This window comes from Aulonocara stuartgranti (assembly GCF_965226115.1).
Source record: "Aulonocara stuartgranti genome assembly, chromosome: 12".
Taxonomy (NCBI): Eukaryota; Metazoa; Chordata; class Actinopteri; order Cichliformes; family Cichlidae; genus Aulonocara; species Aulonocara stuartgranti.
Genome location: NC_138948.1, coordinates 587,377 through 613,186, shown reverse-complemented (window position 1 = coordinate 613,186; position 25,810 = coordinate 587,377). Strand labels below are relative to the sequence as shown.

Sequence of the window (25,810 nt, the reverse complement as noted above, 5' to 3'; positions counted from 1 at the left end):
TTAGGGACTACGCAAAGCGCTATACAGATACAGGCCATTTACCATTTAAAATACTGTAAAGAAATATGATTAAACTATACAGAAAAAATATAAAGAAAGACTATAAAAAATAAAATAAAAAAACAAAAAATGGGGCTGACATTAGAAAAGGCCAAATGTCCACAAAGAAAGCCATAATGGTGAAGAAATGCAAAATATGCACAAAATACTATAAGACTACAAAACACTACAAATATTATAAAGAAATACGAGAATGCTACAAAGAAATGTTAACAAACAAACACAGAGAAAGACAAGAGTAACACGTTTTATATAGTACTACCAGGAAATGTGACAAAAGATTATAGAAACACTAAAGTCTTCCAAACAATAATGCACAATAAAAAATAGCCACGCCTGGGATTGACTCTGCATGAGTACATATGATCCTGACAGGGTCACTGAGTGTGTGGCAAAGACATTCACAGTCTTTGTGTCGGTTCTGCAAACTCTACGACTTCTTTTACTGCACTCTTCTGCTCTGAGCAGCCAAGGCGCTTTCTATTACAAGCTCATTCATTCAGGCTCTCTCTCTCGCACACATCATTACAACACACACACACTCAAGAAAGGTAACATATTACTCATTATTTTTCTTAGAAGTAATACAGTGGATTACTTAATTACTGCTCCGAGAAAGTAATTTGCTATAATATTCATTACATTACTCATTACTCAGTAAAATGACCCAAAACTCATTATTTGATAATTATAGTTCTAAACAATATAAACCTGAGAGTACAGTCCCACACACTGATCTCTATCCTAATGAGGACACACACACACAATCTTTAAGTTAGTTGTTACATACAAACAAAGCAAAGATGAGAAGACTTCAAAGCGGTCGTCACGGTGATCCTACTGTAGAAACAGGTAGAACCAGGCTGCAGCCTGACTGCCTTTGTCCAGGCTCTGGCTGCTGGACTTGGGTCTGCATACTTCATCATCACTCTGACTTTTTGGCTAGCGGTGTGTTAGCCTGTTTCCACGTGCCATCACGCTTGTTCTTTTCTGCAATAAAAATAAAAGTCAGGTCTATGGCTTCACTTCTTGAAAGTTACCACGCCACCATTGTCCTCCTCCCACACAAACTGAAATCAGCTGACTTCAGCAGGACTTTAATGTAATTACTAACTTTATGTTACTAAAAAATGTGATTACAGTAACAAGTTACTTTGTAATTGGTTCTGACACTCACAGATGACAGAGTCACCTACATGTTGAGGAAGGACGCGAGTAAATCGTGACGACTCACCCTGAGTGTTGAAATCAAAAAGCGTGCCCAGATGTTTATACTGATGGCCAAAAATACAGACTGTAGAGCTTATTTCACATCACGGGCCACAAACAGCCCACTTTCAGTCTTTACAGAAAAGATTCTGCTATCACCAAATTTGATGTCCTCCTTTACGTTTTCCAAAGCCACCAGCAGGCTGGATCTTTGTCGGGGTATTCTGGGCCCCGGGCTTCTGTTTCACACCCCTGCTGTGGGAATGACCTCGGTGCTGTCTTAGATAATACTGTCAGCTCCAGAGAGAACCTCAAGAGACCGAGTAATAATAAATAGTCCTAATAAAAAAGATGTTTGTAGACATGCTGACGAAACGTGGTCTGTATGTCCCACTGAGTGCAGTGATCAGTGTCTCTGTTGCTGGTCTCAGGTAGATGAGACACCTTTGATCGTGCTGCTCCTCCACCTTCAAAGAGGTTTGTTTAACTTTTTGCTGTGGACACATGAGCACTGAGTTTCTAAAGGAAGCTCTGCCTTCATTCCGGACATTACAGGATGACTCGGCTCTACAGCATCGCCTCTGGTCTTTGGTGGAGGTCCCAGCTTTGTCCCAGCTTGTGTTCAGTGTCTGAAGGACTGGCATGAACATCATTCTGCAGGTATTCCAGGTGAGTTTGGTGCTGATGTGAGGAACAGCGCGGTGACCGCTCAGGTGGACTTTGGTGCACAGACTGAAGTATTTAAGCTGCTGAATAGTGCCGAGTGTGTTTTAAGGCTTGTGCTCTTTCACCGTGACGTTTCATCGTTTTATTTAAAAGGCTGTTCGCCACCAATTTACAGACACAGTGTTTCAAAGTCTCGTTTAGGTATCTATAACTGATCAGCGTCAGCACAGCTCCGCGCTGCCGCGGTGCATGCTGGGAGACGTAGTTCGATCCGCGGCGCCATTCCGAATCCCGTCAGCTTTACCGGCTAATCACGAGAGCCCGGTTATCGGCTCAGCCAATCAGTGCATGTTAACGGCCTCCTGCACCAATCACAGCTCTTCACACCACCTAGCAACAAATCAAAACCCTGCAAGCACGCCGTAGCCAATCACATCGCGTCATCTGCCGGACCAACCAATGCAATCACAACAAAATCCATGATGCTGCTCGGCACTGCGCTTGCGTACGGACAAGACAGCTGATAACTCATCTATTATGCTACTTGGCTAAATAAAAATCTTCCAGAAAGCAGTCGCAGCCGCCGCGGGATCGCCGGAGGACCGAGACACGGAGTAAAGAGCGTGTGTGAGCGGGAGGAGCGGGGTGAGCGGGTACCGGGAGCGGAGGGAAAGAGCGGGCAGAGCGGAGAGTGTCGGAGCCTGGCTGGCCGCTCGGCGCCTTCAGACAAAGCTCAGCTAACAGGCTAATGCTGCGTTAGCTAGCCAAACATCGAGCGGTAACGTCCGCAAATATCGCAAAATGTAACCGCGCCAATGCTCCTGGAGTGTGCCAAATTAGATCACGTCGGCCGATATATCACCCCGGCACGCATTTCGTCAGCCCCTCGGCCGCCGTGGGTATTATTACCGACGTGTTACGGCCTCGACGCGGAGCTGTGCTCCGTTAGCCACCTAGCTGTTGCTGTGCCCGCCATCTTTTAAAGCAGGTAAATGGATGTTTGCGCGGAGCTCGAAGTGGAGCGGCCAGAGCCGAGCTCCAGCCCCCTTCACCGGGGCTAGAGATCCACCGACACTACGAGCCATCGGGGTGTCGGTGCAGCCACCACGTAAGGTCATGTGTGCGGTTTGCCTTGTGCAGCGGAGCGGTGGCTCGTAGCGGTTAGCTTGGCTATTAGCAGCGCACAGGCGGCCCCGGGTCTGCACGGATTTACCGCTCCGGGTCCCGGTCCCGGTTTTAGACGGCCTGAGGGCGTCTGTTGGGTGCAGGAGCTCATAGCACGGGTATCATTCTGTTCAGTCCCAGGTGTGTCCAGGACATGCCCACTTAGGGTACACCAGTTCGCATAACATCAATACCATCCTGTTTTTGTTTTGTTTTTTGAATAAATTGTCATCAGTTTGACATTCAGAGCCTTTTCTCTCATTTTGACCCGTGGTGTTGCTTTAAATCAGCAGAGACTCCAAGTAGAGACTGAAGGCTGGACTACCCACAGATCTGTTGTCTTAATTCCATCATTTGTGATTAAAATATAAAAATGTCCACAGCATACTTTATTTTCACTTTATTGCCTTTTGGATTTGTGACAGTCTCAGAAATTTCCATTAACATAAAATAATAATCTGTAACGTGCCACCTGTGGGTGTGTAAGAAAGAAACTTAAGTGATCAGGTAATGGATTACAGAAAACACTGAGTGACTTTTGATTAACAGTTATTTATTTGAATGTTTAGCTGAGCGGGATCAGACGGCTGCTCTGATTGGATAAACACAAGTTTCCCTCAGATTTCTGCCGTGATCATTGTAGACTCAGGGTCAGTGTGGTCAAAGAAATCATGCTAATGAGAGATTAATAACTAATGTTTGTAAGCAAACCGACACATTAACAAGAACAGTTAACTGTTATCAGTTGATGCATTATAGACCTATCAACAGTTGATCTTTAAATATACTGACAGCCCTGATCATCCGCTGCTATGAACAGATAACAGCCTCTCGGGCCTTCATCAGACGGTCTTACCGCACAAATCAAGCTATCGTAAAGATAAACTTTGGTACATTCTTGTGACAGGAACTCAAACAGGAAATAAAGAAAGCGTGAAGTAAAACACATGGACACGTCCAGATCAGAGAGAAAAACTCGTGCAGTAATCCTGGACCTGCAGCAGGTCAACAACAGCTGATGAGTCACTGTACGTTTATCAATGGACTCCAGTGAGAGAGGGTTGGACGTGTAACGCGAGGATTAGTTGAATAAAGTTTGACTTGGGACCCGCCCACGCGGCGTTAGGTCTGTTGATGCAACAAATGGCTGAATTTTTCAGCGTTGGATGTTCTCTGATTACTAAACAGATTATTGGTTGGTGGGTGGATCATCTGTCAGTTTATTAATAACAGTCGCTGCAGCCTTGATTATCTGCTGTTGATAAATCTGATTGTGGCCTGAGAGTCAGATTCTAATCAGCGCGAGGCACAAGGATCAGCTGTGTGTCTGATGCTCTGGATTATTAGCGCCTCAGTGTTGGAATCAAACTGGATTCAGGTAGAAAGTAGCAGTTTTTAGGAGTTGGAAAACTTTGGTGAGCTTCGGGCCTCCTCCGTGCTGTTTGTAGCTTCATGAAGCTCCAGATGTTTCAGCAGAGACGGTCCTTGAGCGATGACAACAACCTGGATGTTCCCTCTGCTCTAGAGCCAAGTGTCCACGATCTCGAGTCAGAATCTCAGCTTCTGATTGGTCAAACCGCAGCACAGCTTCCACTCAGTGTACCTTGAATGAGTTCAGACAGGAGGAGCAGGTGTTTGTGGATCCTGGTTGGAGGAGTCTGTAGCTTTCCGAGTCCAAGCAGTGATTTCGACGTCAGAGTCAGGTCTTAGGGTCTGACCTCCACCCACCTCCACCCACAGCCTGCAGCTCTGCAGCTGCGCCTGTGTGCTCAGGTTTTTCTGATCCGTAGATGATGATTCGTTCTGAGTGACCCTCACTGCCTCTCGCAGAGCTGAAGCGCGCAGCCTTCTGGGCTGGGCTTTTACACGTAGTCATGACACTCACTAACCTCGTTAGCTGCCAGATGTTGAAGCAGCTGTTTTTAAAGCTTTATGTACAGATGTGTGTAGCAGCTGAGCTGGCCTGGTCCTGGAAGCTCCCTGCTGTGTTTGCACAGAGGTCAAACAGCCAGCTGCCATTTAACCTGTTGCACTTCATTCATTGGCCAGAGTTTAAAACCTCGCTGAGCCCCGCCTCCAAAGATCTCCAGAACGCTTCAGAGAAGACTCGCTCTCAGCGAGGACGTGAAGCTGAGCGTCAGGACTAAATGACCGACCTGAGCTGAAGTTTCAGTTTTCAGCGTCTTCCTCCAGACGTATGGTGGCAAACATCCCTCGTCCTCCAGCTTCTCTGCGCTCGTTTGTTTGTGTTAGTGTAACTGCGGCACCGTAGCTAGCCGGGCGTCACCGACCAGCCAAACGTTGCCGCTGTACGATTAAGTTCTTAGAGAGACATCAGCTTTAGATGGAAACCAGCGAGCTGACTTTAAACAACGATCGCGGACTGTTTGGACAGGAAATGGTTAATGACCTCAAACTGGTGTGATGGGCGGGGTTAAAAGCGTTACCTCCCCAGAATCAATAACCCCTAATCACCGCCCCTCTCTCTCTGTGTTTTTCAGGTCGTGCGATGGGAGTTTGTCTCTTCGGGGAACACTTGAGCTGAAGCGGCTGAACTGAACACGTGCACGGACACACACCTGTGCACACACACCTGGCCTCGGCCCACAGAAGGAGTCCTTTTTCACCTTCCAGTCAGACGCTGCCGTCCCACTGTGCATCGCTGCATCACCGTCGTCCACCATGTCGGACGCCCCTGAGGCTGCGCCCCCCAGCCCCCCTCCCCTCACCAACCCGCCCCCCCCTGAGGTCACCAACCCCACTAAACCGGGCAGGTAGGACACAACCGAGAAACACCCCTGATAGGCTGTTAGAGGCAGGTGAATGGTGTGTGCTGACTGTGTGTGTGTCTCAGGAAAACCAACCAGCTGCAGTACATGCAGAACGTGGTGGTGAAGACGCTGTGGAAGCATCAGTTCGCCTGGCCCTTTTACCAACCCGTGGACGCCATCAAGCTGTGTCTGCACGTGAGTCACCATTGCTCTCTCGCCACACACACACACACACACACACACACACACACACAGCTGAGTGTTTTCCTGACCACGCTGCTGTGTGCAGGATTACCACAAAGTGATCAAAAACCCGATGGACATGGGAACCATTAAGAAGCGTCTGGAGAACAATTATTACTGGAGCGCCAGCGAGGCAATGCAGGACTTCAACACCATGTTCACCAACTGTTACATCTACAACAAGGTAAAGGGGGCAGAGCCAGGGCGCTGAGTGCAGCTGTGTGCAGCTGTGATGGCATTAACCTCTGTGTGTGTGTAGCCCACAGACGACATCGTCCTCATGGCTCAGGCTTTAGAGAAGATCTTCCTGCAGAAAGTCGCTCAGATGCCTCAAGAAGAAGTCGCTCTGCTGCCTCCGGCTCCCAAAGGCAAGAACAAGAGCAAACAGCCGGCCGCCACCACAGGTGAGACGGATACAGGTAACGCTGCCGTACCAGAGGTGGTCTCCACCCAGGTCCTACACTGCACTCACCTTTATTGAGAGAAATTGGTGGTTGGTTGATCAGGTGTGGGTTCTGTGTTTGCGGCAGTAGATCAGAATCCTCTCCTGCACCTGCACTTGAACGTGTGCAGGAAATACTGCAGTACTGCTGAAGTACTCACAGTACTTCCTGTCTCTCTTTCAGTGAGTCAACAGGCAGAGTCTTCAGCCTCCCCTCCCCCCTCCTATCCCTCCCCCTCTCCCTCTCAGACGCCAGTAATCTCAACCACGCCCACACCAGTCCAGGCCACGCCCCCTGTGTCTGCACCTCAGCCTCCTGCGACCTTGATGCCATCTGCCCAGCCTGTGGTTAAGGTAAGAGGCGTGTGCGGCGACATGGCGTCATGTGACCTGAAACAGAACCTGAGCCCGCCCTCTCCACCTGTCTGTCTCTCTAACAGAAGAAAGGCGTGAAGAGGAAAGCTGATACCACCACTCCGACCACGTCGGCCATCTCTGCCGGCCGCGCCGACTCTCCGTCTGCTCAGGACGCCAAACCGGCTAAACTGGCTTCGTCTCGCCGTGAAGCCGCTGCCCGCCCCACCAAGACCCGGCGGGACACTGGGGACGACCTGGCGGCTGGGGACGTGGGTGCCGGAGGCGTCGGCCCCGGGGGGAGGAAAGGCGGTAAGCTGGGTGAGCAGATGAAACACTGCGATGCCATCCTGAAGGAGATGCTCTCGAAGAAGCACGCCGCCTATGCCTGGCCCTTCTACAAGCCCGTGGACGCTGAGGCGCTGGAGCTGCACGACTACCACGACATCATCAAACACCCCATGGACCTCAGCACCATCCGGGTAATGACATCATCACGTAGACACGAGGTTAGAGTGAGGTCAACGGTGGTTCAAACTCTGCAGGCGCCATAGAAACTCTCCTGACTACAACGTGATCGGTGACAATCAATATCACAGATTTGATGTTTTAAAGAAAATTAAAGTCTGTGAGAGCGGGAACTGACCCAGAGTGAGGGAGGGCTTTTCTGCTCGCTGTAACCGAACATACGTCCACGCTGCCGTGACGTCACGACGTTCGCCAGCACGGAGTGAACCTCAAACAGGTCGAGGCGTTAGAGTGACGAGGTTTTCTCGTGTGGGCGACACCTGAGCTTCCCTCATCATTCTGTGTGGTGTTAGTGGGAGCTCCACAGGTGAGCGTCCGCAGGCTGTTGCTCCTGTTTGTGGTGCAGCACACAGTCAGACCCCTCCTCTTTGGTAAAGCCGCTCAGTCGCTGATCGATTCGTTTTTTCCATATTTTGTGAGATGTTGCAGTGACTGAAGCTCCATTTCCATTAGTTCTGACTGGTTTTCCGTTACAGTCGAGTACCACCTGATATGCGTGATCACCGTCATAGCAACGGGGCGGAGCGTCCCATGACATAATTAGTACGTGACATGAACGCTACAACAAACATGGAGGCGTCCGTGTACTTGCTGCTCGGTCTGTGTCGCATTCAGGGACCGCGGCGTTGTGCGATGTAACCGCTGCCCTTGGGTTTCGATGAGTCACGACTCATCAGGCGACACCGCTGATTAGCCCGTCGATGGCACGCAGTCTGTCACATTTTCAGATCGCTTGAAACCTCCCCTGAGCAGGTACTAAAAAGACCCGTGGTACCAGGTGTTACTGGGAAACCCGAGCAGAGCCGACCGGAGCAGCTACTCGTGGGAACAGCGGGTTTCAGTGGCGGCGGCGCCTGATGAGATGACTCTGACTGACAAACAAAGTTTAACTCCGAGCACGTAATCTGAAGTTGAACGAGTACAGCTGAATGCAGATAATATACGTTAATGTATGTAGTAGTACTGCAATAACCCCGGTTATTGCAGTACTACTGAGTAAAACATGGAAATCATAACAACGCTACAGTGGGGCAAAAAAGTATTTAGTCAGCCACCGATTGTGCAAGTTCCCCCACTTAAAATGATGACAGAGGTCAGTAATTTGCACCAGAGGTACACTTCAACTGTGAGAGACAGAATGTGAAAAAAAAATCCATGAATCCACATGGTAGGATTTGTAAAGAATTTATTGGTAAATCAGGGTGGAAAATAAGTATTTGGTCACCTCAAACAAGGAAAATCTCTGGCTCTCACAGACCTGTAACGTCTTCTGTAAGAAGCTTTTCTGTCCCCCACTCGTTACCTGTATGAATGGCACCTGTTTGAACTCATCATCTGTATAAAAGACACCTGTCCACAGCCTCAAACAGTCAGACTCCAAACTCCGCCATGGCCAAGACCAAAGAGCTTTCGAAGGACACCAGGAAAAGTATTGTAGACCTGCACCAGACTGGGAAGAGTGAATCTACAATAGGCAAGCAGCTTGGTGTGAAAAAATCAACTGTGGGAGCAATCATCAGAAAATGGAAGACATACAAGACCACTGATAATCTCCCTCGATCTGGGGCTCCACGCAAGATCTCATCCCGTGGGGTCAAAATGATCATGAGAACGGTGAGCAAAGATCCCAGAACCACACGGGGGGACCTGGTGAATGACCTGCAGAGAGCTGGGACCAAAGTAACAAAGGTCACCATCAGTAACACACTACAACGGCAGGGAATCAAATCCCGCAGTGCCAGACGTGTTCCGCTGCTGAAGCCAGTGCATGTCCAGGCCCGTCTGAAGTTTGCCAGAGAGCACATGGATGATACAGCAGAGGATTGGGAGAATGTCATGTGGTCAGATGAAACCAAAGTAGAACTTTTTGGTATAAACTCAACTCGTCGTGTTTGGAGGAAGAATACTGAGTTGCATCCCAAGAACACCATACCTACTGTGAAGCATGGGGGTGGAAACATCATGCTATGGGGCTGTTTTTCTGCCAAGGGGACAGGACGACTGATCCGTGTTAAGGACAGAATGAATGGGGCCATGTATCGTGAGATTTTGAGCCAAAACCTCCTTCCATCAGTGAGAACTTTGAAGATGAAACGAGGCTGGGTCTTCCAACATGACAATGATCCAAAACACACCGCCCGGGCAACAAAGGAGTGGCTCCGTAAGAAGCATTTGAAAGTCCTGGAGTGGCCTAGCCAGTCTCCAGACCTCAACCCCATAGAAAATCTGTGGCGGGAGTTGAAAGTCCGTGTTGCTCGGCGACAGCCCCAAAACATCACTGCTCTCGAGAAGATCTGCATGGAGGAATGGGCCAAAATACCAGCTACTGTGTGTGCAAACCTGGTAAAGACCTATAGTAAACGTTTGACCTCTGTTATTGCCAACAAAGGTTATGTTACAAAGTATTGAGTTGTATTTTTGTTATTGACCAAATACTTATTTTCCACCCTGATTTACGAATAAATTCTTTACAAATCCTACCATGTGGATTCATGGATTTTTTTTTCACATTCTGTCTCTCACAGTTGAAGTGTACCTCTGGTGCAAATTACTGACCTCTGTCATCATTTTAGGTGGGGGAACTTGCACAATCGGTAGCTGACTAAATACTCTTTTGCCCCACTGTATGTCGAGATCGTGGGCTGCGGCGATTCCCAGCCCTGCGGCCGGTTCAAAGCTCGCTCTGGTGGAAAACTGGAACCTTTTAACTAGGGGTGCAACGATACACAAAATTCACGGTTCGATATTTTTTCGATACAAAAAAAAATGTTCATGCCTTTTTAATTTGTCATTTATTAAATTTTCACGGCACATTCCGCACCACATCTCTGTGCGTTCATCATTTGTTTGAAGCCAGCTCACCTCCTGCAACCACTTTTCCGAGTATACGTGCTTCTCTTGTGGTTCAGACTCCTTCTGACATTTCTGTGGAGGTGGAGGAACACCAAAGTAATTGCTTAAAGGAGCTTCTTCGACATCTTTAAGAGTTCTAAACAAATGTCTGTCCTCCTGAAAATCTTATGTACGCAAACACCCGTTGCAACTTCTTATCTTGTGCGTGTTTTTTTATTTTGACAGTGAATGTGCACCTGCGGACCACTTATGTGCAGCCCTGGTTATTTAGCTCGTCATATTGCAGCCACAGAAATTCTTTTGTCCATGAAACCGTAAAGCTGCACTTTCTTTTTGCCTTATAGTCTGATTTGTCATAACTTCTCCGTTTTGTGGTAAGCTTTTCTTTGGCTGTCACTTCTTCACCCTGACCTGTCTTATTTGGCTCAGCAGAACTAAAATATATATCCTGCTGCTTTTACACACGGACTCACATAAGCTCAGCGATTCTCTGCGCGATCAACCTCTCACATGTTTAAGCTGCGGGAGATTTCACTTGTCATGTTTGCATAGTAAGCTAACGATTAATAAGACGATGTCAGAGGAATTGGTGCACAAATTATCATCACTCACAGATCAGTGCTGTCGCTCTCTATACACAGTTCGCGCGATTGCAAAGTGAAAGCAAAAAAACAAGCGCAAATTCAAACGCGACTTCAATATGTCACATATTGGCAGTGGCTCACCGATGCCAATGACATAATTACCCAGCTACATTTCTGAAAGAATGCAAAAGCATTGACATATATTTTTCCTTCCTACAATAGCCCGACGGGCAGGGAAGAGAGAGATTTTGGTAGCCCGACTGGAAAAATCGCTAGCCCCAGGACGTCGGGCTAGCGATATTGCGAGCCCTGTATCTGATTGAGGAATCACTCATCTTTGGAAAAGAGAGTTTATTACAGAGAAATGGCTCTTTCAAAATAAAAGCTATACTACGCGCTTCTTCTGGGCTATATTCTCAGCAGCATAAGGAGAATCATGTGCTAACAGCTGTCTAAATGACTCGGGTAAAGTTTGTAGCATGCTTGTTGTTTTTGTCTTTGCACTAGGATGATGTCGGAGTAAATGTGCAGTCATATTCGTTGTGTTCACACTAGTGCTGTCAGCGTTAATCTGAAATGACGTTAACGCCAAAACACGGCAAATCTCCGTTAAAGAGCTACCGCCGATCGCCCCGTGCATGGGGCTAGACGGCCAACACGTTAACGAGCTAACTGCGCTAACGCACTAGCTCCCACCCATGTAATTGAGCATTGCATGGCACATCCAACATACTGTTTTACTTTAGTCCATGACTCGCTTACCTTCAGGGTCATACGTCACATGAAAACCAAAATAATTCCAAACGCCAGATCTGAATGAGGGTGGGGGAGGTTCAATTTGCCATGTTGCAAGGAGCTTAACTTCTGTCTGCTAGCTTGCCCTGCACTCAGTGAATCTGCACTCGACTACTCCGCCTAGGCTGCACTGTCGAGCGCAGATCCACTGAGCGCTCAACACAGACAGCATCGTCAGAAGGAAAGTTGATAAAATAAATTAAAGATTTTGTATTGTTCGATACATATGCGTACCGAACCGAAAGCACTGTATCGAACGGTTCAATATCGATACGAATATCGTTGCACCCCTACTTTTAACGCCGCTGGGTGTCTGTACTCCGCACCTTCAGATGTCCAAATGGGAGGTTTGGCGCCATCTCTGACGTTCTTTTGTTTCCTGACAGAAAAAAATGGATAAAGGCGAGTACAGCGACCCTCAGAGCTTCGCCACTGACGTCAGGTTAATGTTCTCCAACTGCTACAAGTACAACCCCCCAGACCACGAGGTGGTGGCCATGGCCCGCAAGCTGCAGGTACGTAAAGCCTCCGTTTCCTGCTCGATCGATCGCTGCGATCAGGTATCGATAACCCGTCTGCCATTAGGACGTGTTTGAAATGCGTTTCGCTAAAATCCCTGACGAGGGCCTGGAGGCGTCGGTCCCCACCACGACACCGGTGGTCAGCAAAAGCACCGCCTCCTCCGACAGCAGCAACAACTCCTCCTCTGACGAATCGTCCGACTCTGAGGAGGAGCGGGCCACGCGATTGGCTGAGCTACAGGAGCAGGTTGGTGCTGCCGACCAATCACAGGTCAAGAACATCTTGGTTTTCTTCTTTTTATCATTTTAGATTTCACGATTTGTTTACTTGACATTCATGTTTGAAATATCCATGGCTCCTGTGACTCACCCCGTGAAGGCGTGGCCGTGTATTGATCACAGATGACGGGTATTGATAATCAGTTTATTCCATCAGTTGAAGGCGGTGCACGAGCAGCTGGCGGTCCTGTCCCAGGCGCCGGTCAGCAAGCCAAAGAAGAAGAAAGAGAAGAAAGACAAGGAGAAGAAGAAAGAGAAGGAGAAAGACAAGGGAAATAAAGGCAAGATGGAGGAAGAGAAGAAGCCAAAGGCCGCCGCCCAGCAGCCCAAACCGGCCAATCAGAAGAAGGCGCCAGCCAGAAAAGCCAACAGCACGGTGACGGCCACCAGGTACGACTCAGTGTTCAGCAAATCCACCTGAGAAAAGGGACAATGTAGTGACCGCAGTGACTGTGTTTCCAGGCAACCCAAGAAAGGCAACAAGACGTCGGGCAGCGGCTCAGCCAACGGGGACGACGGCGAGGAGTCGTCGCTGCCGATGTCGTACGATGAGAAGCGGCAGCTGAGTCTGGACATCAACCGGCTGCCGGGAGAGAAGCTGGGCCGTGTCGTGCACATCATCCAGACCAGAGAGCCGTCGCTGAGGGACTCCAACCCTGACGAGATCGAGATCGACTTCGAGACGCTCAAACCCTCCACGCTCCGAGAGCTCGAGCGCTACGTCAAGTCCTGCCTGCAGAAGAAGCAAAGGAAGCTACTGCGTAAGTACCGCCTCAAAAGCACGGCCGTCGATGTCTGAGCGGTCCGATACGGGGGGGTGGGTTCATCGTGTGAGCGTTGGACTTGGGCGACTGAGCCGTGTTGTCTAGGCAACAATCATCGAGCGCCAACAGAAACGGTGTCACCTGGCCGGGACTGTCTCATTGACTTGTCTTCCTTTATTTCTCTTTTCAGAGAAGGCAGCTGGAGGCGGGGCCTCAGGAGGCGGGGCTAGTCGTTTGAGTGGCAGCTCCTCTTCCTCCTCCGATGACAGCTCCTCGACAGGAACCTCCTCATCCTCCGACACAGACTGAACACGCGTTCACACATACACGTGTTACTGAACACACACACACACACACACCTCCATCCTGAACAAACACAAAGACAGAGATACACACTCTGAACTTGTTACACACACGTTTAAACACAGAGACTGGATGTAAATAGGCTGACCTGTTTGTTTTTTTTAGCTCCTAGTGCTTTTGTTTTTTGTTTCATTTTTTCCGCTATTGGAGGACTGCAGACAGAAGAAAGTGATGGAGGAGGAAGGATGTGGGCGGAGTCAGGTAGAGCGATGGGCAGCCCGTCTGGGAGTCTTACTGATCTGTGGACAGAAATGCAACCGTCGAGACTTTCTTTCTTCGTCTTTTTCTTCTTCGTGGACGGCCGGTGGTGACCCCTGACCTCTGAATACATTCCACAAGTATCATTGGAGAGGAGGAGCAGGTGATCTCAGCAGGTTTGTGGATACTGAGACGAATGAGCGCATCTCACGTTTCATTTGAAGCTGTCGGCAGCGCTGCAGCAGAGAGAAGACCTGACGATGTCAGCGTGTGACATCACAGAACAGTTTTACAAATAACCGTTTTTTCTCTGAACCTGGCGGCAAGGCGTTGTTTAGCCCCTCCTTCTGATGTGCCGTCTGCTACTTTAAACTGGGATTGAGAAAACCAGCGAGGTGGGAAACAGGCAGGAGTATGGCGGTGGGCGGGGTCAGCAGGAAAATACAGTTTAGCAGTTTAAAGGTACTTTTTGTAAAATCCAGTTTAAATGTTAAAATTAAAAGCTTTTCAAATTAAAAGTGTGTCACTGAGGTGAAAAAGGAAGAACTTTAGTGTAATACCAGTTTGTGCCACTAAATGAAACCAGCGTAAACTTTATTTAAAACGGGTATGAGTACGTTCCTGTGCCAGTGTGAAAACGAAGAGGACAAGGCCTGACCTCAGTCAGTGGTGACATGGTGCCCCCTGGTGGTGGAATGTTTAGTTACATTCTGCAGAAGGTTGTTACAAAAAGTATCTTTAATTCAAAACTTTATTTAAATTTTGAGGTATTTATGACGGGTAACTGACGGCGCCAGGCCAAAACCCTGATTTTGTTTATGGTGGTTGGTTCAGTTTGGCGTTAAACCCTTTAAAACACGTAACAGGAAACTGCGTGCCTGCAGATAGAACAGAGGGCGTGCCCATGCCGCCTGCTCTGGAGCTGAGTCCTCATCAGGTAACGCTTTAAAAAGTGTCCAAGTGGACTCTTGATGGATCGTCTCAGCGGGAAATAAACCATTTTTTTTTGACTGATCAACCCTTTGGATCGAACCGGCTTCTGGATCTTTCAGCTCCACCTTAAAATCCTCTGAGACCAACCCTGCCCCCTGCTGGTCCTGCAACCCTAGACACAACTTCCTGTTTGTCCTTGGGGGTCATCGTGGCAATGTGGGTGGGGTCACAGGATCCTGACCCCGCCCCCAGCACGGCTCTGTCAGCACAGAGACGTTGATTTATTTTTTTTTAACACTACATTTCCTGTTTTTGATTTTCAGGTTGTGTGCTGAACTTGTTTGTGTCTTATAAGGTTCTCTATATAAAATGTCTTTCTATTGCTGTCCTGTTCAAGCGCCGCCCCCATTCTCACCCCGCCAAAAAAGAACCACTCATACTGTACCGCCTCCTCCTGTCAGGGTCCAAACTCGGAGCACCTCGTTTCTTTTAAAGCTTTTTAGACAATTTATTTTAAGGTTTTAGAGCTCGCTGCCGCTCGGAGGACATCAGGACGCAAGAAACGATTTCTGAGGAAAATGCCACGCCCACCGCAGTCACGACTCATTTTCGCGATTTCAGAAAAAACCCGTCTGTCAAGCGCTCGGCAGATGTTTGTGGCTTACGTTGGGCATTGTGGCGTCAGATTTCTGATCACCTGACGTCAGTGTCAGGCGGATAGGCCTGTTGCCCTCTGACCTATGATCTGTGGTTACACCTCCGATGGTGTTGGGCTCTCTGGGACGCGGCCATAGTTGTTCTTATCCCTGGACGCCGTGTCGGTTCTTGGCAAAGGAAATATTGACAAACAGGAAGTTTGTTTTCTCTGAAAAATTCATCATGACGTTGACCGCCGCGTCCTCGGTGGCGTTCTGAATTTTGTACAAGCTGCAGAGCGCAAACAAAGATGAATCATGAATATTAGACGTAGAGTTTTACTGAAACTGTTGAATCGACATGCCCAATGATATAAATGGTTTCCGATTGGCTGGAGCCAGGGGGTGTGTTCAGTAAAACCTCACCTCCCCTCGCTCCTCTGACCCCTGATTATTGGCGACCTCCAGCTGGAGATCAGTTTACCTGTGGTGCCCCCTGGAGGTAACCTGGTAAGAAACCTGTAAATGGCAGGTGTTGGAGAATAATCTGACGTCGTGATCACACGACCTCCGGGTGGCACCGCATCGTCATCTGTTGTCACGGATCTTTCCTTTAGCCTCCACGTTTTGTTTTGCGGGCGCATTACGACTCGATGGACCGGGCAAAGCGTTCGATCGGGACCCCCTGCGACAGACAGGCGGACAGCTCGTTGCCACAGTAACCCTCCTCTTTGTTTTTAGTTGATGGTTGAGCTTCGACGCTCATAGTTAATTTTGTATTTTAATAAGAAAAGGAAACAGTGGTTTTATGTATTGCATGCACTCCGGCCGTACGTTTTTCTCGCGTATGTTTGAGCGCTGTATAGTAGCTGTAAAGTAGCCGTCTGAGGTTAGAGCGAGCTCCACTCGTAGAGACGCAGAGGGGACGAAACAAGTGAATTATTTGATGTAATTACTGATATGGGATCCTTATTTTCTGAGTTCATTTGTTTTCATAAATAAACACATAAACTGAAAACAAGTGGCTCCACTCTTTTGTCACCGAGCGCGCTCTAACGGACGAAGTGAGAGAAGTCCTCGGGGCCACCTGAGGCGTGCTGTGACGCTGGACGTTGCCCTGGGCTGCACCGAGTGGGCGGGGCTGAGACGAGCCCGCTGCTCCCTCGTGACACGCCGGAGTCGACATGCAGCTAATTCTAAACTAATAAACAGTCACCACACACACAAGCCCCGCCCCACCCCCATACCACTCTTTAATCCTGGGGTGTCAAATATAAGGCTCGAGGACCAGAACGGGAAAATGTGAAGGGAGGACCAAATTCTGGACTTTTTCATGAGTTTCATTTCCTGCTGCTTCGAACCACACCAAAGTCCTTACGTGAAAGAAAAGGTTTTGTGAGTTACAGCAGATCATCATCACAGTCTGAACAGGGATAGCTCAGTAGGTAGAGTGGTGGCCCCATGATCGGAAGGTCGGGGGTTCGATTCCCCTGAACAGCTACCCTGAGGTACCCCTGAGCAAGGTACCGTCCCTACACACTGCTCCCCGGGCGCCCAATGGCTGCCCACTGCTTCACTGAGTGAATGGGTTAAATGCAGAGAGGGATTTTCCCCACGGGGACCAATAAAGTACACTTTCTTCTCTTCTCATTTATCAGAATCTTTGAGTTACTGCAGCAACATTTCTTCATCGCGCTGGTGGAACTGTGCTTGGCCTTGTTTGTATATCAGTTTCACTGGCCTGACATTAGGGGGCGCTCTCAGACAGTCTTCACTGAGTAAGAATGACAGAGCTAAAACAAGAAAACATTTTATTCGTCGTTTCCATAAATCAGTAACACGTCTGAAGACTCGTTACCTTCAATTTCTCTCAGTGACAATGATTTTACCCAGAAAGCACCAGTGTGCTGTAACTGCGTGCTGATTGGTCACTTAAGGGTTTCAAACAGGACAATGTCTTTTGGTGGCATGCTGGATGAAGGTGATGGTTTCAGTGTGGTGCTGCTGGCTTCATTCCCCAAATCAAAATGGAGGACACTAGGGTTAGATACTGACACGGGACGCCCCCTGTAGGGCAGGAAGTCCATTAAACTGGTCATCAGAGCTGACGCTGGAGCTCGCCAAGCTGACAATTAATACTGTTCGTTTTTTTCCTGTCTGCAGTCAGTGGGTGAGAGAGGGGCGGGGGCGTGGATCTTAATGCTTCTCTCTGATTGGACAGTTCTCTAAATTAAAAACAAAATGTTTGTTAGTGACCAAACTGAACTGCTCTGCGTCACATGATGCTGCAGATCCGGGACCGCCCCTCGTCCGCACCCCTCCTGTCTCGGACCAGGACTGCCTGGTTGCCATAGTTACTGTACCAGGCTGATTGGCTGCGGCTCAGGTAGGTGGAGGGCGGTGCTGCTTCCAGCTGCTGCTGCTGCCAGATGAGCAGTGACGTGTCGCGATACCGCAGCCGCCCGAAGACCTCGGACAGCGCCTTCTCTGCCAGGGGGGGCCGAGCAGAACAGTGAGGAGCCTGTCCCTCTACGACAGCTGGATCAGACATGTCTGACATGGCGTCGGCGCTCCAAGGACCAGTGCGACTTGGTCCAGATTGGACTGTCTCAGGACAAAGTCTGACCCCGTCATAACCTCACACCTGAAGAAGAGCACAGGTGAACCATTAGAGTTCAGAGTTCTGACCCCGCCCTCAAATACTCATACAGGTGTGGACAGGTGTTAGACCTCATCACCAGCTTCCAGTTTGGATTCAGGAGACAGACACTAGCTCTGCTTTTAAGATTCAAACTTTCCTTTTTGCTAAAGCATATAGTTAGGGCTGGACCAGGTGACCCTGAATCCTCCCTCAGTTACGCTGCAATAGACGTAGGCTGCCGGGGATTCCCATGATGCACTGGGTGTTTCTTCTTCACTCTGTGTTATTAGACCTCTGTGCATTGAATCATACTTGTTATTGATCCTGGTCTCTCTTCCACAGCATGTCTTTATCCTGTCTTCCTTCTTTCACCCCAACCAGTCGCGGCAGATGGCCCCGCCCCTCCCTGAGCCTGATTCTAATAGGGGTTACTTCCTGTTAAGAGTTTTTCCTTCCCACTGTCGCCAAAGTGCTTGCTCATAGGGAGTTGTCAGATCTTTGGGGCTTTCTCAGTATTACTGTATGCTCTTTACCTTACAGTAGAAAGTACTTTGAGGTGACAGTTGCTGTGGTGCTAATAATATAAATGAAATTGGATTAAACTGACACTGTGAAGAACCTGAAACCTTGGAGGTCTTCACAGGTGACCCGTACCTCATACTCTGAAGAAAGGTGAACAGCTTGCTCTTTAATTTAAAACCAAATTCGGATTGACTGGGAGTGCTGGGGTCATCGCTGATGGTGAATCAGACTCTATCAACATCCTCCTCTGTCACACCAACCCTCTGTATGTCCTCATTCACTACATCCACGAGTCTCTCTGCTCAATGTGAATAAAGTTATTTTGAACGGTAATTACGGCTGTGGGAAATTCACCGGGTTTACCTCCATCAGCTTGGCCGCCCTCCTGCTGTCGTCCCCACCGGCTGCAGCGCCTCATCCCGGGCTGAGCTCCGCTGGCCGAGCGGCTAACAGCTCCTGCTCAGAATGCTGAAGCCGCAGCCTCCGGCTAATCCCGCTGCTAGTTCTTAGCCTCAGTTAGCTCATCAGGGATCAGGTCACAGCACGAGCTCCCCGCGACGATGACGTCAACGTCAATACACGCCGAAGCTGAAAACATCAGAAATAAGCTGTGACGTTTCACCGTGTTTCAGCCCTGCTGACGTTAGCATGGTTAGCCTTTAGCCGCAGAGCGTCTGGAGCTTCCGTTGAAACCAATAGCAACGGTGCGTCTGCAGTCTGGTCCGGGCAGCAACAAAGCGCGCGGTCACAGATGTTCCACTCCTGACGTTACCGACAGTGGCTGTGTCCCAATTCAGGGTCTGCACGCTTGAAGTACGCATTTTAAGTGCGGTTACGTCACCGCCACGCAACGACGGCTGTCCCAATTTGAAGTGTACTTCAAACGCATACTCCAAATGCGCCGTCGATTTCCCCAAATATCAAGCGTGGTCCGGTGCACGCTTCGTGGTCCCATATATCCCACAATTCATAGCGCGGCGGTGGGTGTGGATAATTTTGCCGCAAAACACGGCAGAAGGGAGCGACCGAGGAGGGGTTTTTTTTCTTTCCAAACTTTATTGAAATTATAAAGTTCAGTTCAGTTTGTACAGTGGACATACAAGGCAAATAAGAGTAACAATATATAGTACAATGAAATAAGAAGGATAAATAAATAAAGGATAAAAAAAGAAAAAAAGGGGGGAATGTGACAGACTTCATAACAACTTTGTATTTGAAAGTTGTGACAGCTCATTCATTAAACATTTCTGAATGAATTTCAATCAATGATAAACCCTTTTTATTGGAAGTTAATTTAAGAGAGTTTAAGTAATATTCAATTTCAATCAAAAACAAATTAAATGATGGGGTTGAGTTTTGAAATTTACATTTATGTATGTAGAATTTCCCTAATAGGATGGAGCGGCCGAAGAGTGAACTGTCAAAAGTACTGAATATGACGTCACTTATTTATGTGCGAATGTGTAATAATTAACGTCAGTCATATATCCACAAACACAACAAGCTGAAAGTCAGTGGTGTGTGTGTGTGTGTGTATATATATATATATATATAGCAGCTGGATAGCGTAGTGGTTAGACTACACGCCTTTGGAACAGAGGATCGCAAGTTCGATTCCTGCATGGGGCGTCTGTATCCAGTAAGGGTCCTAAGGCTAGACCCCCTATGCTAAGCAAGCCTACCGCAGACATGAGCGAGACAGATAAATATGAAGGCATGCCGGCTCGGACGTCGCCCGGATCAACAAGGTCCGCGTCAGGTGTTGAGGAACCAGGGCACCCTGACGAAAAGTGGGCTACTGGAACAAGAAGGCATCGGTGGGCAAGAGACGAAAACAGGGCGTTGTTGGAATGCTACTATGCAAGTAACCCCGGCGGAAGGGGCTACATGAATAGGATGAGGGACCTATGGATTCTTCGATACCCAACATCCACAATGACGGCGAAACAACTAGTAGCTCAGTGTTCCAACATTCGAAAGAAGGGACTGCTCTCACAGCTAGAGATTGACGAGGTACAACACAAATGCTACGGCAAGGAGGAGTCAGGACGCCAGGTCAGGGGGGAGATATCATCACCCCCACCCGAGATTGGGTACATAGCCCCAAGTGCGATAGGAGAAGGATCGTTGAGTGCGAGAGGAACTGACCTGACAAATAAGGTGCCTAAGAAATACAGCAAGTTGTCCATACCTGAGGCCTTGGAAACTGCCAAGCAAAGACTCACAGCCTTGGCCAGCCGCTTGAGGAGGTACACCAGAGAGATAGAAGGCAGGAGAATAAACCAGCTGTTCTCCACAGATCCAGCAAAGGTGTACTCTCAGTGGCAAGGGAACAATAAGAGAACAGCACCACCAAGGCTGGAGACAGAGCAATACTGGAAGAGCATATGGAAGAAGGATGCAACCCATAACGGCAATGCTCAGTGGCTAGAGGATCTGAGGGCTGACCACAGCGACCTCCCTGAACAGGGTCCAGTAACCATCACAGTGGCAGATATCCAAGAAAGGGTCTCCAGTATGAAGAGTTGGACAGCACCAGGGCCCGACATGGTTCACGCCTACTGGCTGAAGAAGCTGACTGCACTCCACGAGCGTCTGGCAGCACAAATGAACCAGCTGCTAGTTAACGAGAGACACCCGGAATGGCTAACTGAAGGCCGGACGGTCCTGGACCCCAAGAAGGGACCGGTCCCCTCCAACTACCGACCAATAACCTGCCTCAGTACTACATGGAAGCTCCTGTCAGGCATCATATCGGCTAAGATGAACAGGCACATGGGTCAATACATGAGCGGGACACAGAAAGGAATTGGCAAGAATACCAGAGGCGCAAAACACCAGCTACTGGTAGACAGAACAATCAGCCGAGACTGCAAGACCAGACTGACCAACCTGTGCACTGCCTGGATTGATTACAAGAAGGCCTATGACTCAATGCCCCACAGCTGGATACTGGAATGCCTAGAATTGTACAAGATCAATGGGACCCTAAGAGCCTTCATCAGGAACTCAATGGGGATGTGGCGTACAACACTAGAGGCCAACTCCAAGCCCATAGCACAAGTCACCATCAAGTGCGGGATCTACCAAGGAGATGCTCTGTCCCCACTGCTGTTCTGCATAGGCCTGAACCCCCTCAGTGAGATCATTAACAAGACTGGCTACGGATACCGACTACAGAACGGAGCAGTTGTCAGCCACCTCCTGTACATGGATGACATCAAGCTGTATGCCAAGAGTGAACGAGACATCGATTCACTGATCCACACTACCAGGCTATACAGCAATGACATTGGAATGTCGTTTGGACTGGAGAAGTGTAGTCGGATGGTAACAAAGAGAGGGAAGGTAGTCAGAACTGAGGGGATTGAACTACCAGAAGGCAACATTGCAGACATAGAGGACAGTTACAAGTACTTGGGGATCCCACAGGCGAATGGGAACCATGAAGAGGCCGCTAGAAAAGCTGCAACCACCAAGTACCTGCAGAGGGTCAGGCAAGTCCTGAGGAGTCAGCTGAATGGTAAGAACAAGATCCGGGCCATCAACACGTACGCCCTGCCCGTGATCAGGTACCCTGCTGGGGTAATAGGCTGGCCAAAGGAGGAGATAGAAGCCACTGACATAAAGACAAGAAAGCTCCTTACCATGCATGGAGGGTTTCACCCCAAATCCAGCACCCTGAGGCTGTACGCTAAGCGGAAGGAAGGGGGCCGGGGACTGGTGAGTGTCAGCACCACAGTCCAGGATGAGACAACGAACATCCAAGAATACATTAGGAAGATGGCCCCAACTGACCGAGTGCTCAGTGAATACCTCAGGCAGCAGAAACCCAAGAAAGAGGAGGGAGACGAGGAACCATCATGGAAGGACAGGCCCCTGCACGGTATGTACCACCGGCAGATAGAGGAGGTGGCTGATATCCAGAAATCCTACCAGTGGCTGGACAAAGCTGGACTGAAAGACAGCACAGAGGCACTAATCATGGCAGCACAAGAACAAGCTCTGAGTACAAGATCCATAGAGGCTGGCGTCTATCACACCAGGCAAGACCCCAGGTGCAGGCTGTGTAAAGATGCCCCAGAGACAATCCTGCACATAACAGCAGGGTGCAAGATGCTAGCAGGCAAGGCATACATGGAACGCCATAACCAAGTGGCCGGCATAGTGTACAGGAACATCTGTGCCGAGTATAACCTGGAAGTCCCGAGGTCAAAATGGGAGATGCCCCCAAGGGTGGTGGAGAATGACCGAGCTAAGATCCTGTGGGACTTCCAGATACAGACGGACAAAATGGTGGTGGCTAACCAACCGGACATAGTGGTGGTAGACAAACAGAAGAAGATGGCCGTAGTGATCGATGTAGCGGTTCCGAATGACAGCAATATCAGGAAGAAGGAACACGAGAAGCTGGAGAAATACCAAGGGCTCAGAGAAGAGCTCGAGAGGATGTGGAGGGTGAAGGTAACGGTGGTCCCCGTGGTAATCGGAGCACTAGGTGCGGTGACTCCCAAGCTAGGCGAGTGGCTCCAGCAGATCCCAGGAACAACATCGGAGATCTCTGTCCAGAAGAGCGCAGTCCTGGGAACAGCTAAGATACTGCGCAGGACCCTCAAGCTCCCAGGCCTCTGGTAGAGGACCCGAGCTTGAAGGATAAACCGCCCGCAGGGGCGTGCTGGGTGTGTTTTTTTTTATACAGGCAAGACCCCAGGTGCAGGCTGTGTAAAGATGCCCCAGAGACTATCCAGCACATAACAGCAGGGTGCAAGATGCTAGCAGGCAAGGCATACATGGAAGGCCATAACCAAGTGGCCGGCATAGTGTACAGGAACATCTGTGCCGAGTATAACCTGGAAGTCCCGAGGTCAAAATGGGAGATGCCCCCAAGGGTGGTGGAGAATGACCGAGCTAAGATCCTGTGGGACTTCCAGATACAGACGGACAAAATGGTGGTGGGTAACCAACCGGACATAGTGGTGGTAGACAAACAGAAGAAGACGGCCGTAGTGATCGATGTAGCGGTTCCCAATGACAGCAATATCAGGAAGAAGGAACACGAGAAGCTGGAGAAATACCAAGGGCTCAGAGAAGAGCTCGAGAGGATGTGGAGGGTGAAGGTAACGGTGGTCCCCGTGGTAATCGGAGCACTAGGTGCGGTGACTCCCAAGCTAGGCGAGTGGCTCCAGCAGATCCCGGGAACAACATCGGAGATCTCTGTCCAGAAGAGCGCAGTCCTGGGAACAGCTAAGATACTGCGCAGGACCCTCAAGCTCCCAGGCCTCTGGTAGAGGACCCGAGCTTGAAGGATAAACCGCCCGCAGGGGCGTGCTGGGTGTTTTATATATATATATATATATATATCAATCATAATAATCTGACAATACTATAATATTGGCCATATTATATTTACATCACGACAGTGAGATGACTTTAGTCTCATGAGCAACATTAGCTAATTGTCATTTACTAGTTAATCTTAAATGACTGTTCAGCACAGACATGAAGCCCAACAATCATGTTTACAGTCCTGTGGTCTCAGCCTCAGATACTCAACTAATCAAAGTGATGTCATGACAAAAATGAATGACCAACAAAACATGTTTCTCCTTCATTTCTGTCAAACAAAGCTGTATGTAACGTGTCTCACGGTTAGTATCATGGTTGCTAGGCAACCTGAACAGCACGACGAAGCGTATACCGTCCCATTTCACAAGCCTCTCACTTCCGCACTTCTCGTACTTATAGTACGCACCGTACGTAGTACGCGTAGTGCGCGTACTTCAAGCGTGCAGACCCTGAATTGGGACACAGCCAGTATATGCGCAAACACGAGTCACCTTTCCTGTCAGCTGATTGGACACCTGTCCCCAGGTGCTCACAGTCCTTTAATTAGTCCCCGCTGCTCTGACACCTGCCGGGACAAGATCTCACCTGAAACCAGCTCAGCTGTTCAACTTTTTCAGAAAGTTGGCCAAACGGAGGCTGCTATGGCAGCTTGTACAAAAGGCCAGCCAGTTCGCAGAACTCACGAACGGAGCCGCATCTGCGGAGTAAGATATCAGCATACGGCTGCCGTTTAGCCAATGAGCGGTGAGGCAACCAATTCTCTTCACCAATCAGAAGACACAATTCTACCTCATCATTACGCACATGTCGACGCAGAGAGTTCGGTCGGAGCTGCAGGTGGGAAGAGTCAGCAGAGTTTTACTCACCGTGTGGATTTTCATTCCTCTAATGCTGTTAGCGGTGTGCGTCCATGAGACTGTACGTTTCTGTGTTTTATCGTGTTTGTTCTTTGCTGCGGCCATTATCCTCCCTTGTTTAATCCTTGGCGCACACTTTGTTTACCGATTGTTACTGCCGTTTACTGCGAAGCAGCCTCTGCCGTGCGGTCATTAAGGGACCGTCACTAATTTCTCATGTTAGCTCTAATGTAAAGTGCCTAGTTAGGATTTATGTAAATAGTAAAATTAGCATTTGTTGACACTCCCTTATTTTGGTTGAATGTTCCACTATCCAGTATTGTTGTATTACACATTTAATTCACTCTGTTCACATAATTATGGAAGACTTTTATGTTCTTTCCAACAGAAACCACACCATCACTCACCACACGGCATATAGCATTTTACAGTCTGTTAAATCCCCTCACTCACATTATGGATGTGTGCTTCGGATTCTTGCTAAATAAATGAGTGAACGACAGATACCTGAGTGGCAGTGGATTTTATGGATATGCCATCTGTTCTTATCGGACAACCCTGTTGAGATTGTGGATTCTTAGAGTCAGCACCTTATCATCTACATCAGTCATAGTCAGGAGGTCAAGTCCATCCCACTTACAGTGACCTCCTCCATTACACAGCTGTTTTTGTCCCTGCTGCAAAGAGCCAATCCAACTACACAGAGCATCAGCTACCTAGGCCGCATCCTTCGGAGGACCCGGCCTTCGCGTTCTACGTGGCCCGGGTCCTCCGAAGACCGAGAAGTGAGCGTCTGTGAAATGGGACGGTCTGCCCTTCAGATTTGCGTCACCGCTGTGTCGGTGGAGTTTATTAAACTCGGCCGTCTGCTCCTTGCTATCACCGAGTAAACTTAGAGGTCTGTAAGATGTACACAGATCTGCAGGTTTATCCTTTAAGATCATATATGGGCAAGGTTTAAGGTGAGTGGAAGTGTGCCCCTCTCAAGAGATTCTACATACATTTTTAATAAAGGACCCACCATGTGTTTGGCCATTTTTTGTAAAACTCTGGCCCAAACCCATCAGGGCCTGGAGCTTTTC

General features: G+C 48.9%; 2 protein-coding genes across 10 annotated transcripts in view; one reads left to right on the top strand and one right to left on the bottom strand.

The window, feature by feature from the left end:
* The first annotated feature begins 2,441 nt into the window (after positions 1-2,441).
* brd3b (bromodomain containing 3b) lies at positions 2,442-17,005 on the top strand. Of its 5 annotated transcripts, none has more exons than XM_082554202.1 (12): positions 2,442-2,580; positions 5,601-5,873; positions 5,954-6,065; positions 6,160-6,297; positions 6,373-6,532; positions 6,740-6,909; positions 6,996-7,391; positions 12,056-12,184; positions 12,255-12,461; positions 12,627-12,859; positions 12,932-13,230; positions 13,424-17,005. In XM_082554202.1, exons 2-12 carry the CDS (start codon positions 5,782-5,784, stop codon positions 13,540-13,542), a joined length of 2,055 nt encoding a protein of 684 aa, XP_082410328.1. In that variant the 5' UTR covers positions 2,442-2,580; positions 5,601-5,781; the 3' UTR covers positions 13,543-17,005. The 5 variants fall into 5 exon arrangements, with proteins under 5 accessions (XP_082410328.1, XP_082410330.1, XP_082410331.1 ...); XM_082554204.1 differs by having other exon boundaries at positions 2,443-2,580; positions 6,373-6,517; XM_082554205.1 differs by having other exon boundaries at positions 2,443-2,580; positions 12,255-12,437.
* A 144-nt stretch (positions 17,006-17,149) lies between these two features.
* Positions 17,150-25,810, bottom strand: part of brd3os (BRD3 opposite strand) — a 29,268-nt gene continuing 20,607 nt past the window's right edge. Inside the window, exons 1-3 of one of the 5 annotated variants that reach the window (XM_082554243.1) lie at positions 24,738-25,097; positions 18,889-19,113; positions 17,150-18,006 (exon numbers count right to left, since the gene is read on the bottom strand). In XM_082554243.1, the coding sequence (XP_082410369.1) occupies positions 17,638-17,922 (285 nt within the window). In that variant the 5' untranslated portion in view covers positions 17,923-18,006; positions 18,889-19,113; positions 24,738-25,097 and the 3' untranslated portion in view covers positions 17,150-17,637. Of the gene's footprint in view, positions 18,007-18,888; positions 19,114-24,362; positions 24,385-24,456; positions 24,560-24,737; positions 25,098-25,810 lie in introns of those variants that run through there. The other 4 variants (XM_082554241.1, XM_082554244.1, XM_082554242.1 and 1 more) reach the window with 4 other exon arrangements.

Coding starts and splice junctions, on each gene's coding strand:
- brd3b (XM_082554202.1), top strand. CDS start 5,782: ATGTCGGACGCCCCTGAGGCTGCGCCCCCCAGCCCCCCTCCCCTCACC. Junction 6,298..6,372: donor ACTGTTACATCTACAACAAG/GTAAAGGGGGCA, acceptor GTGTGTGTGTAG/CCCACAGACGACATCGTCCT. Junction 12,185..12,254: donor CCATGGCCCGCAAGCTGCAG/GTACGTAAAGCC, acceptor GTCTGCCATTAG/GACGTGTTTGAAATGCGTTT.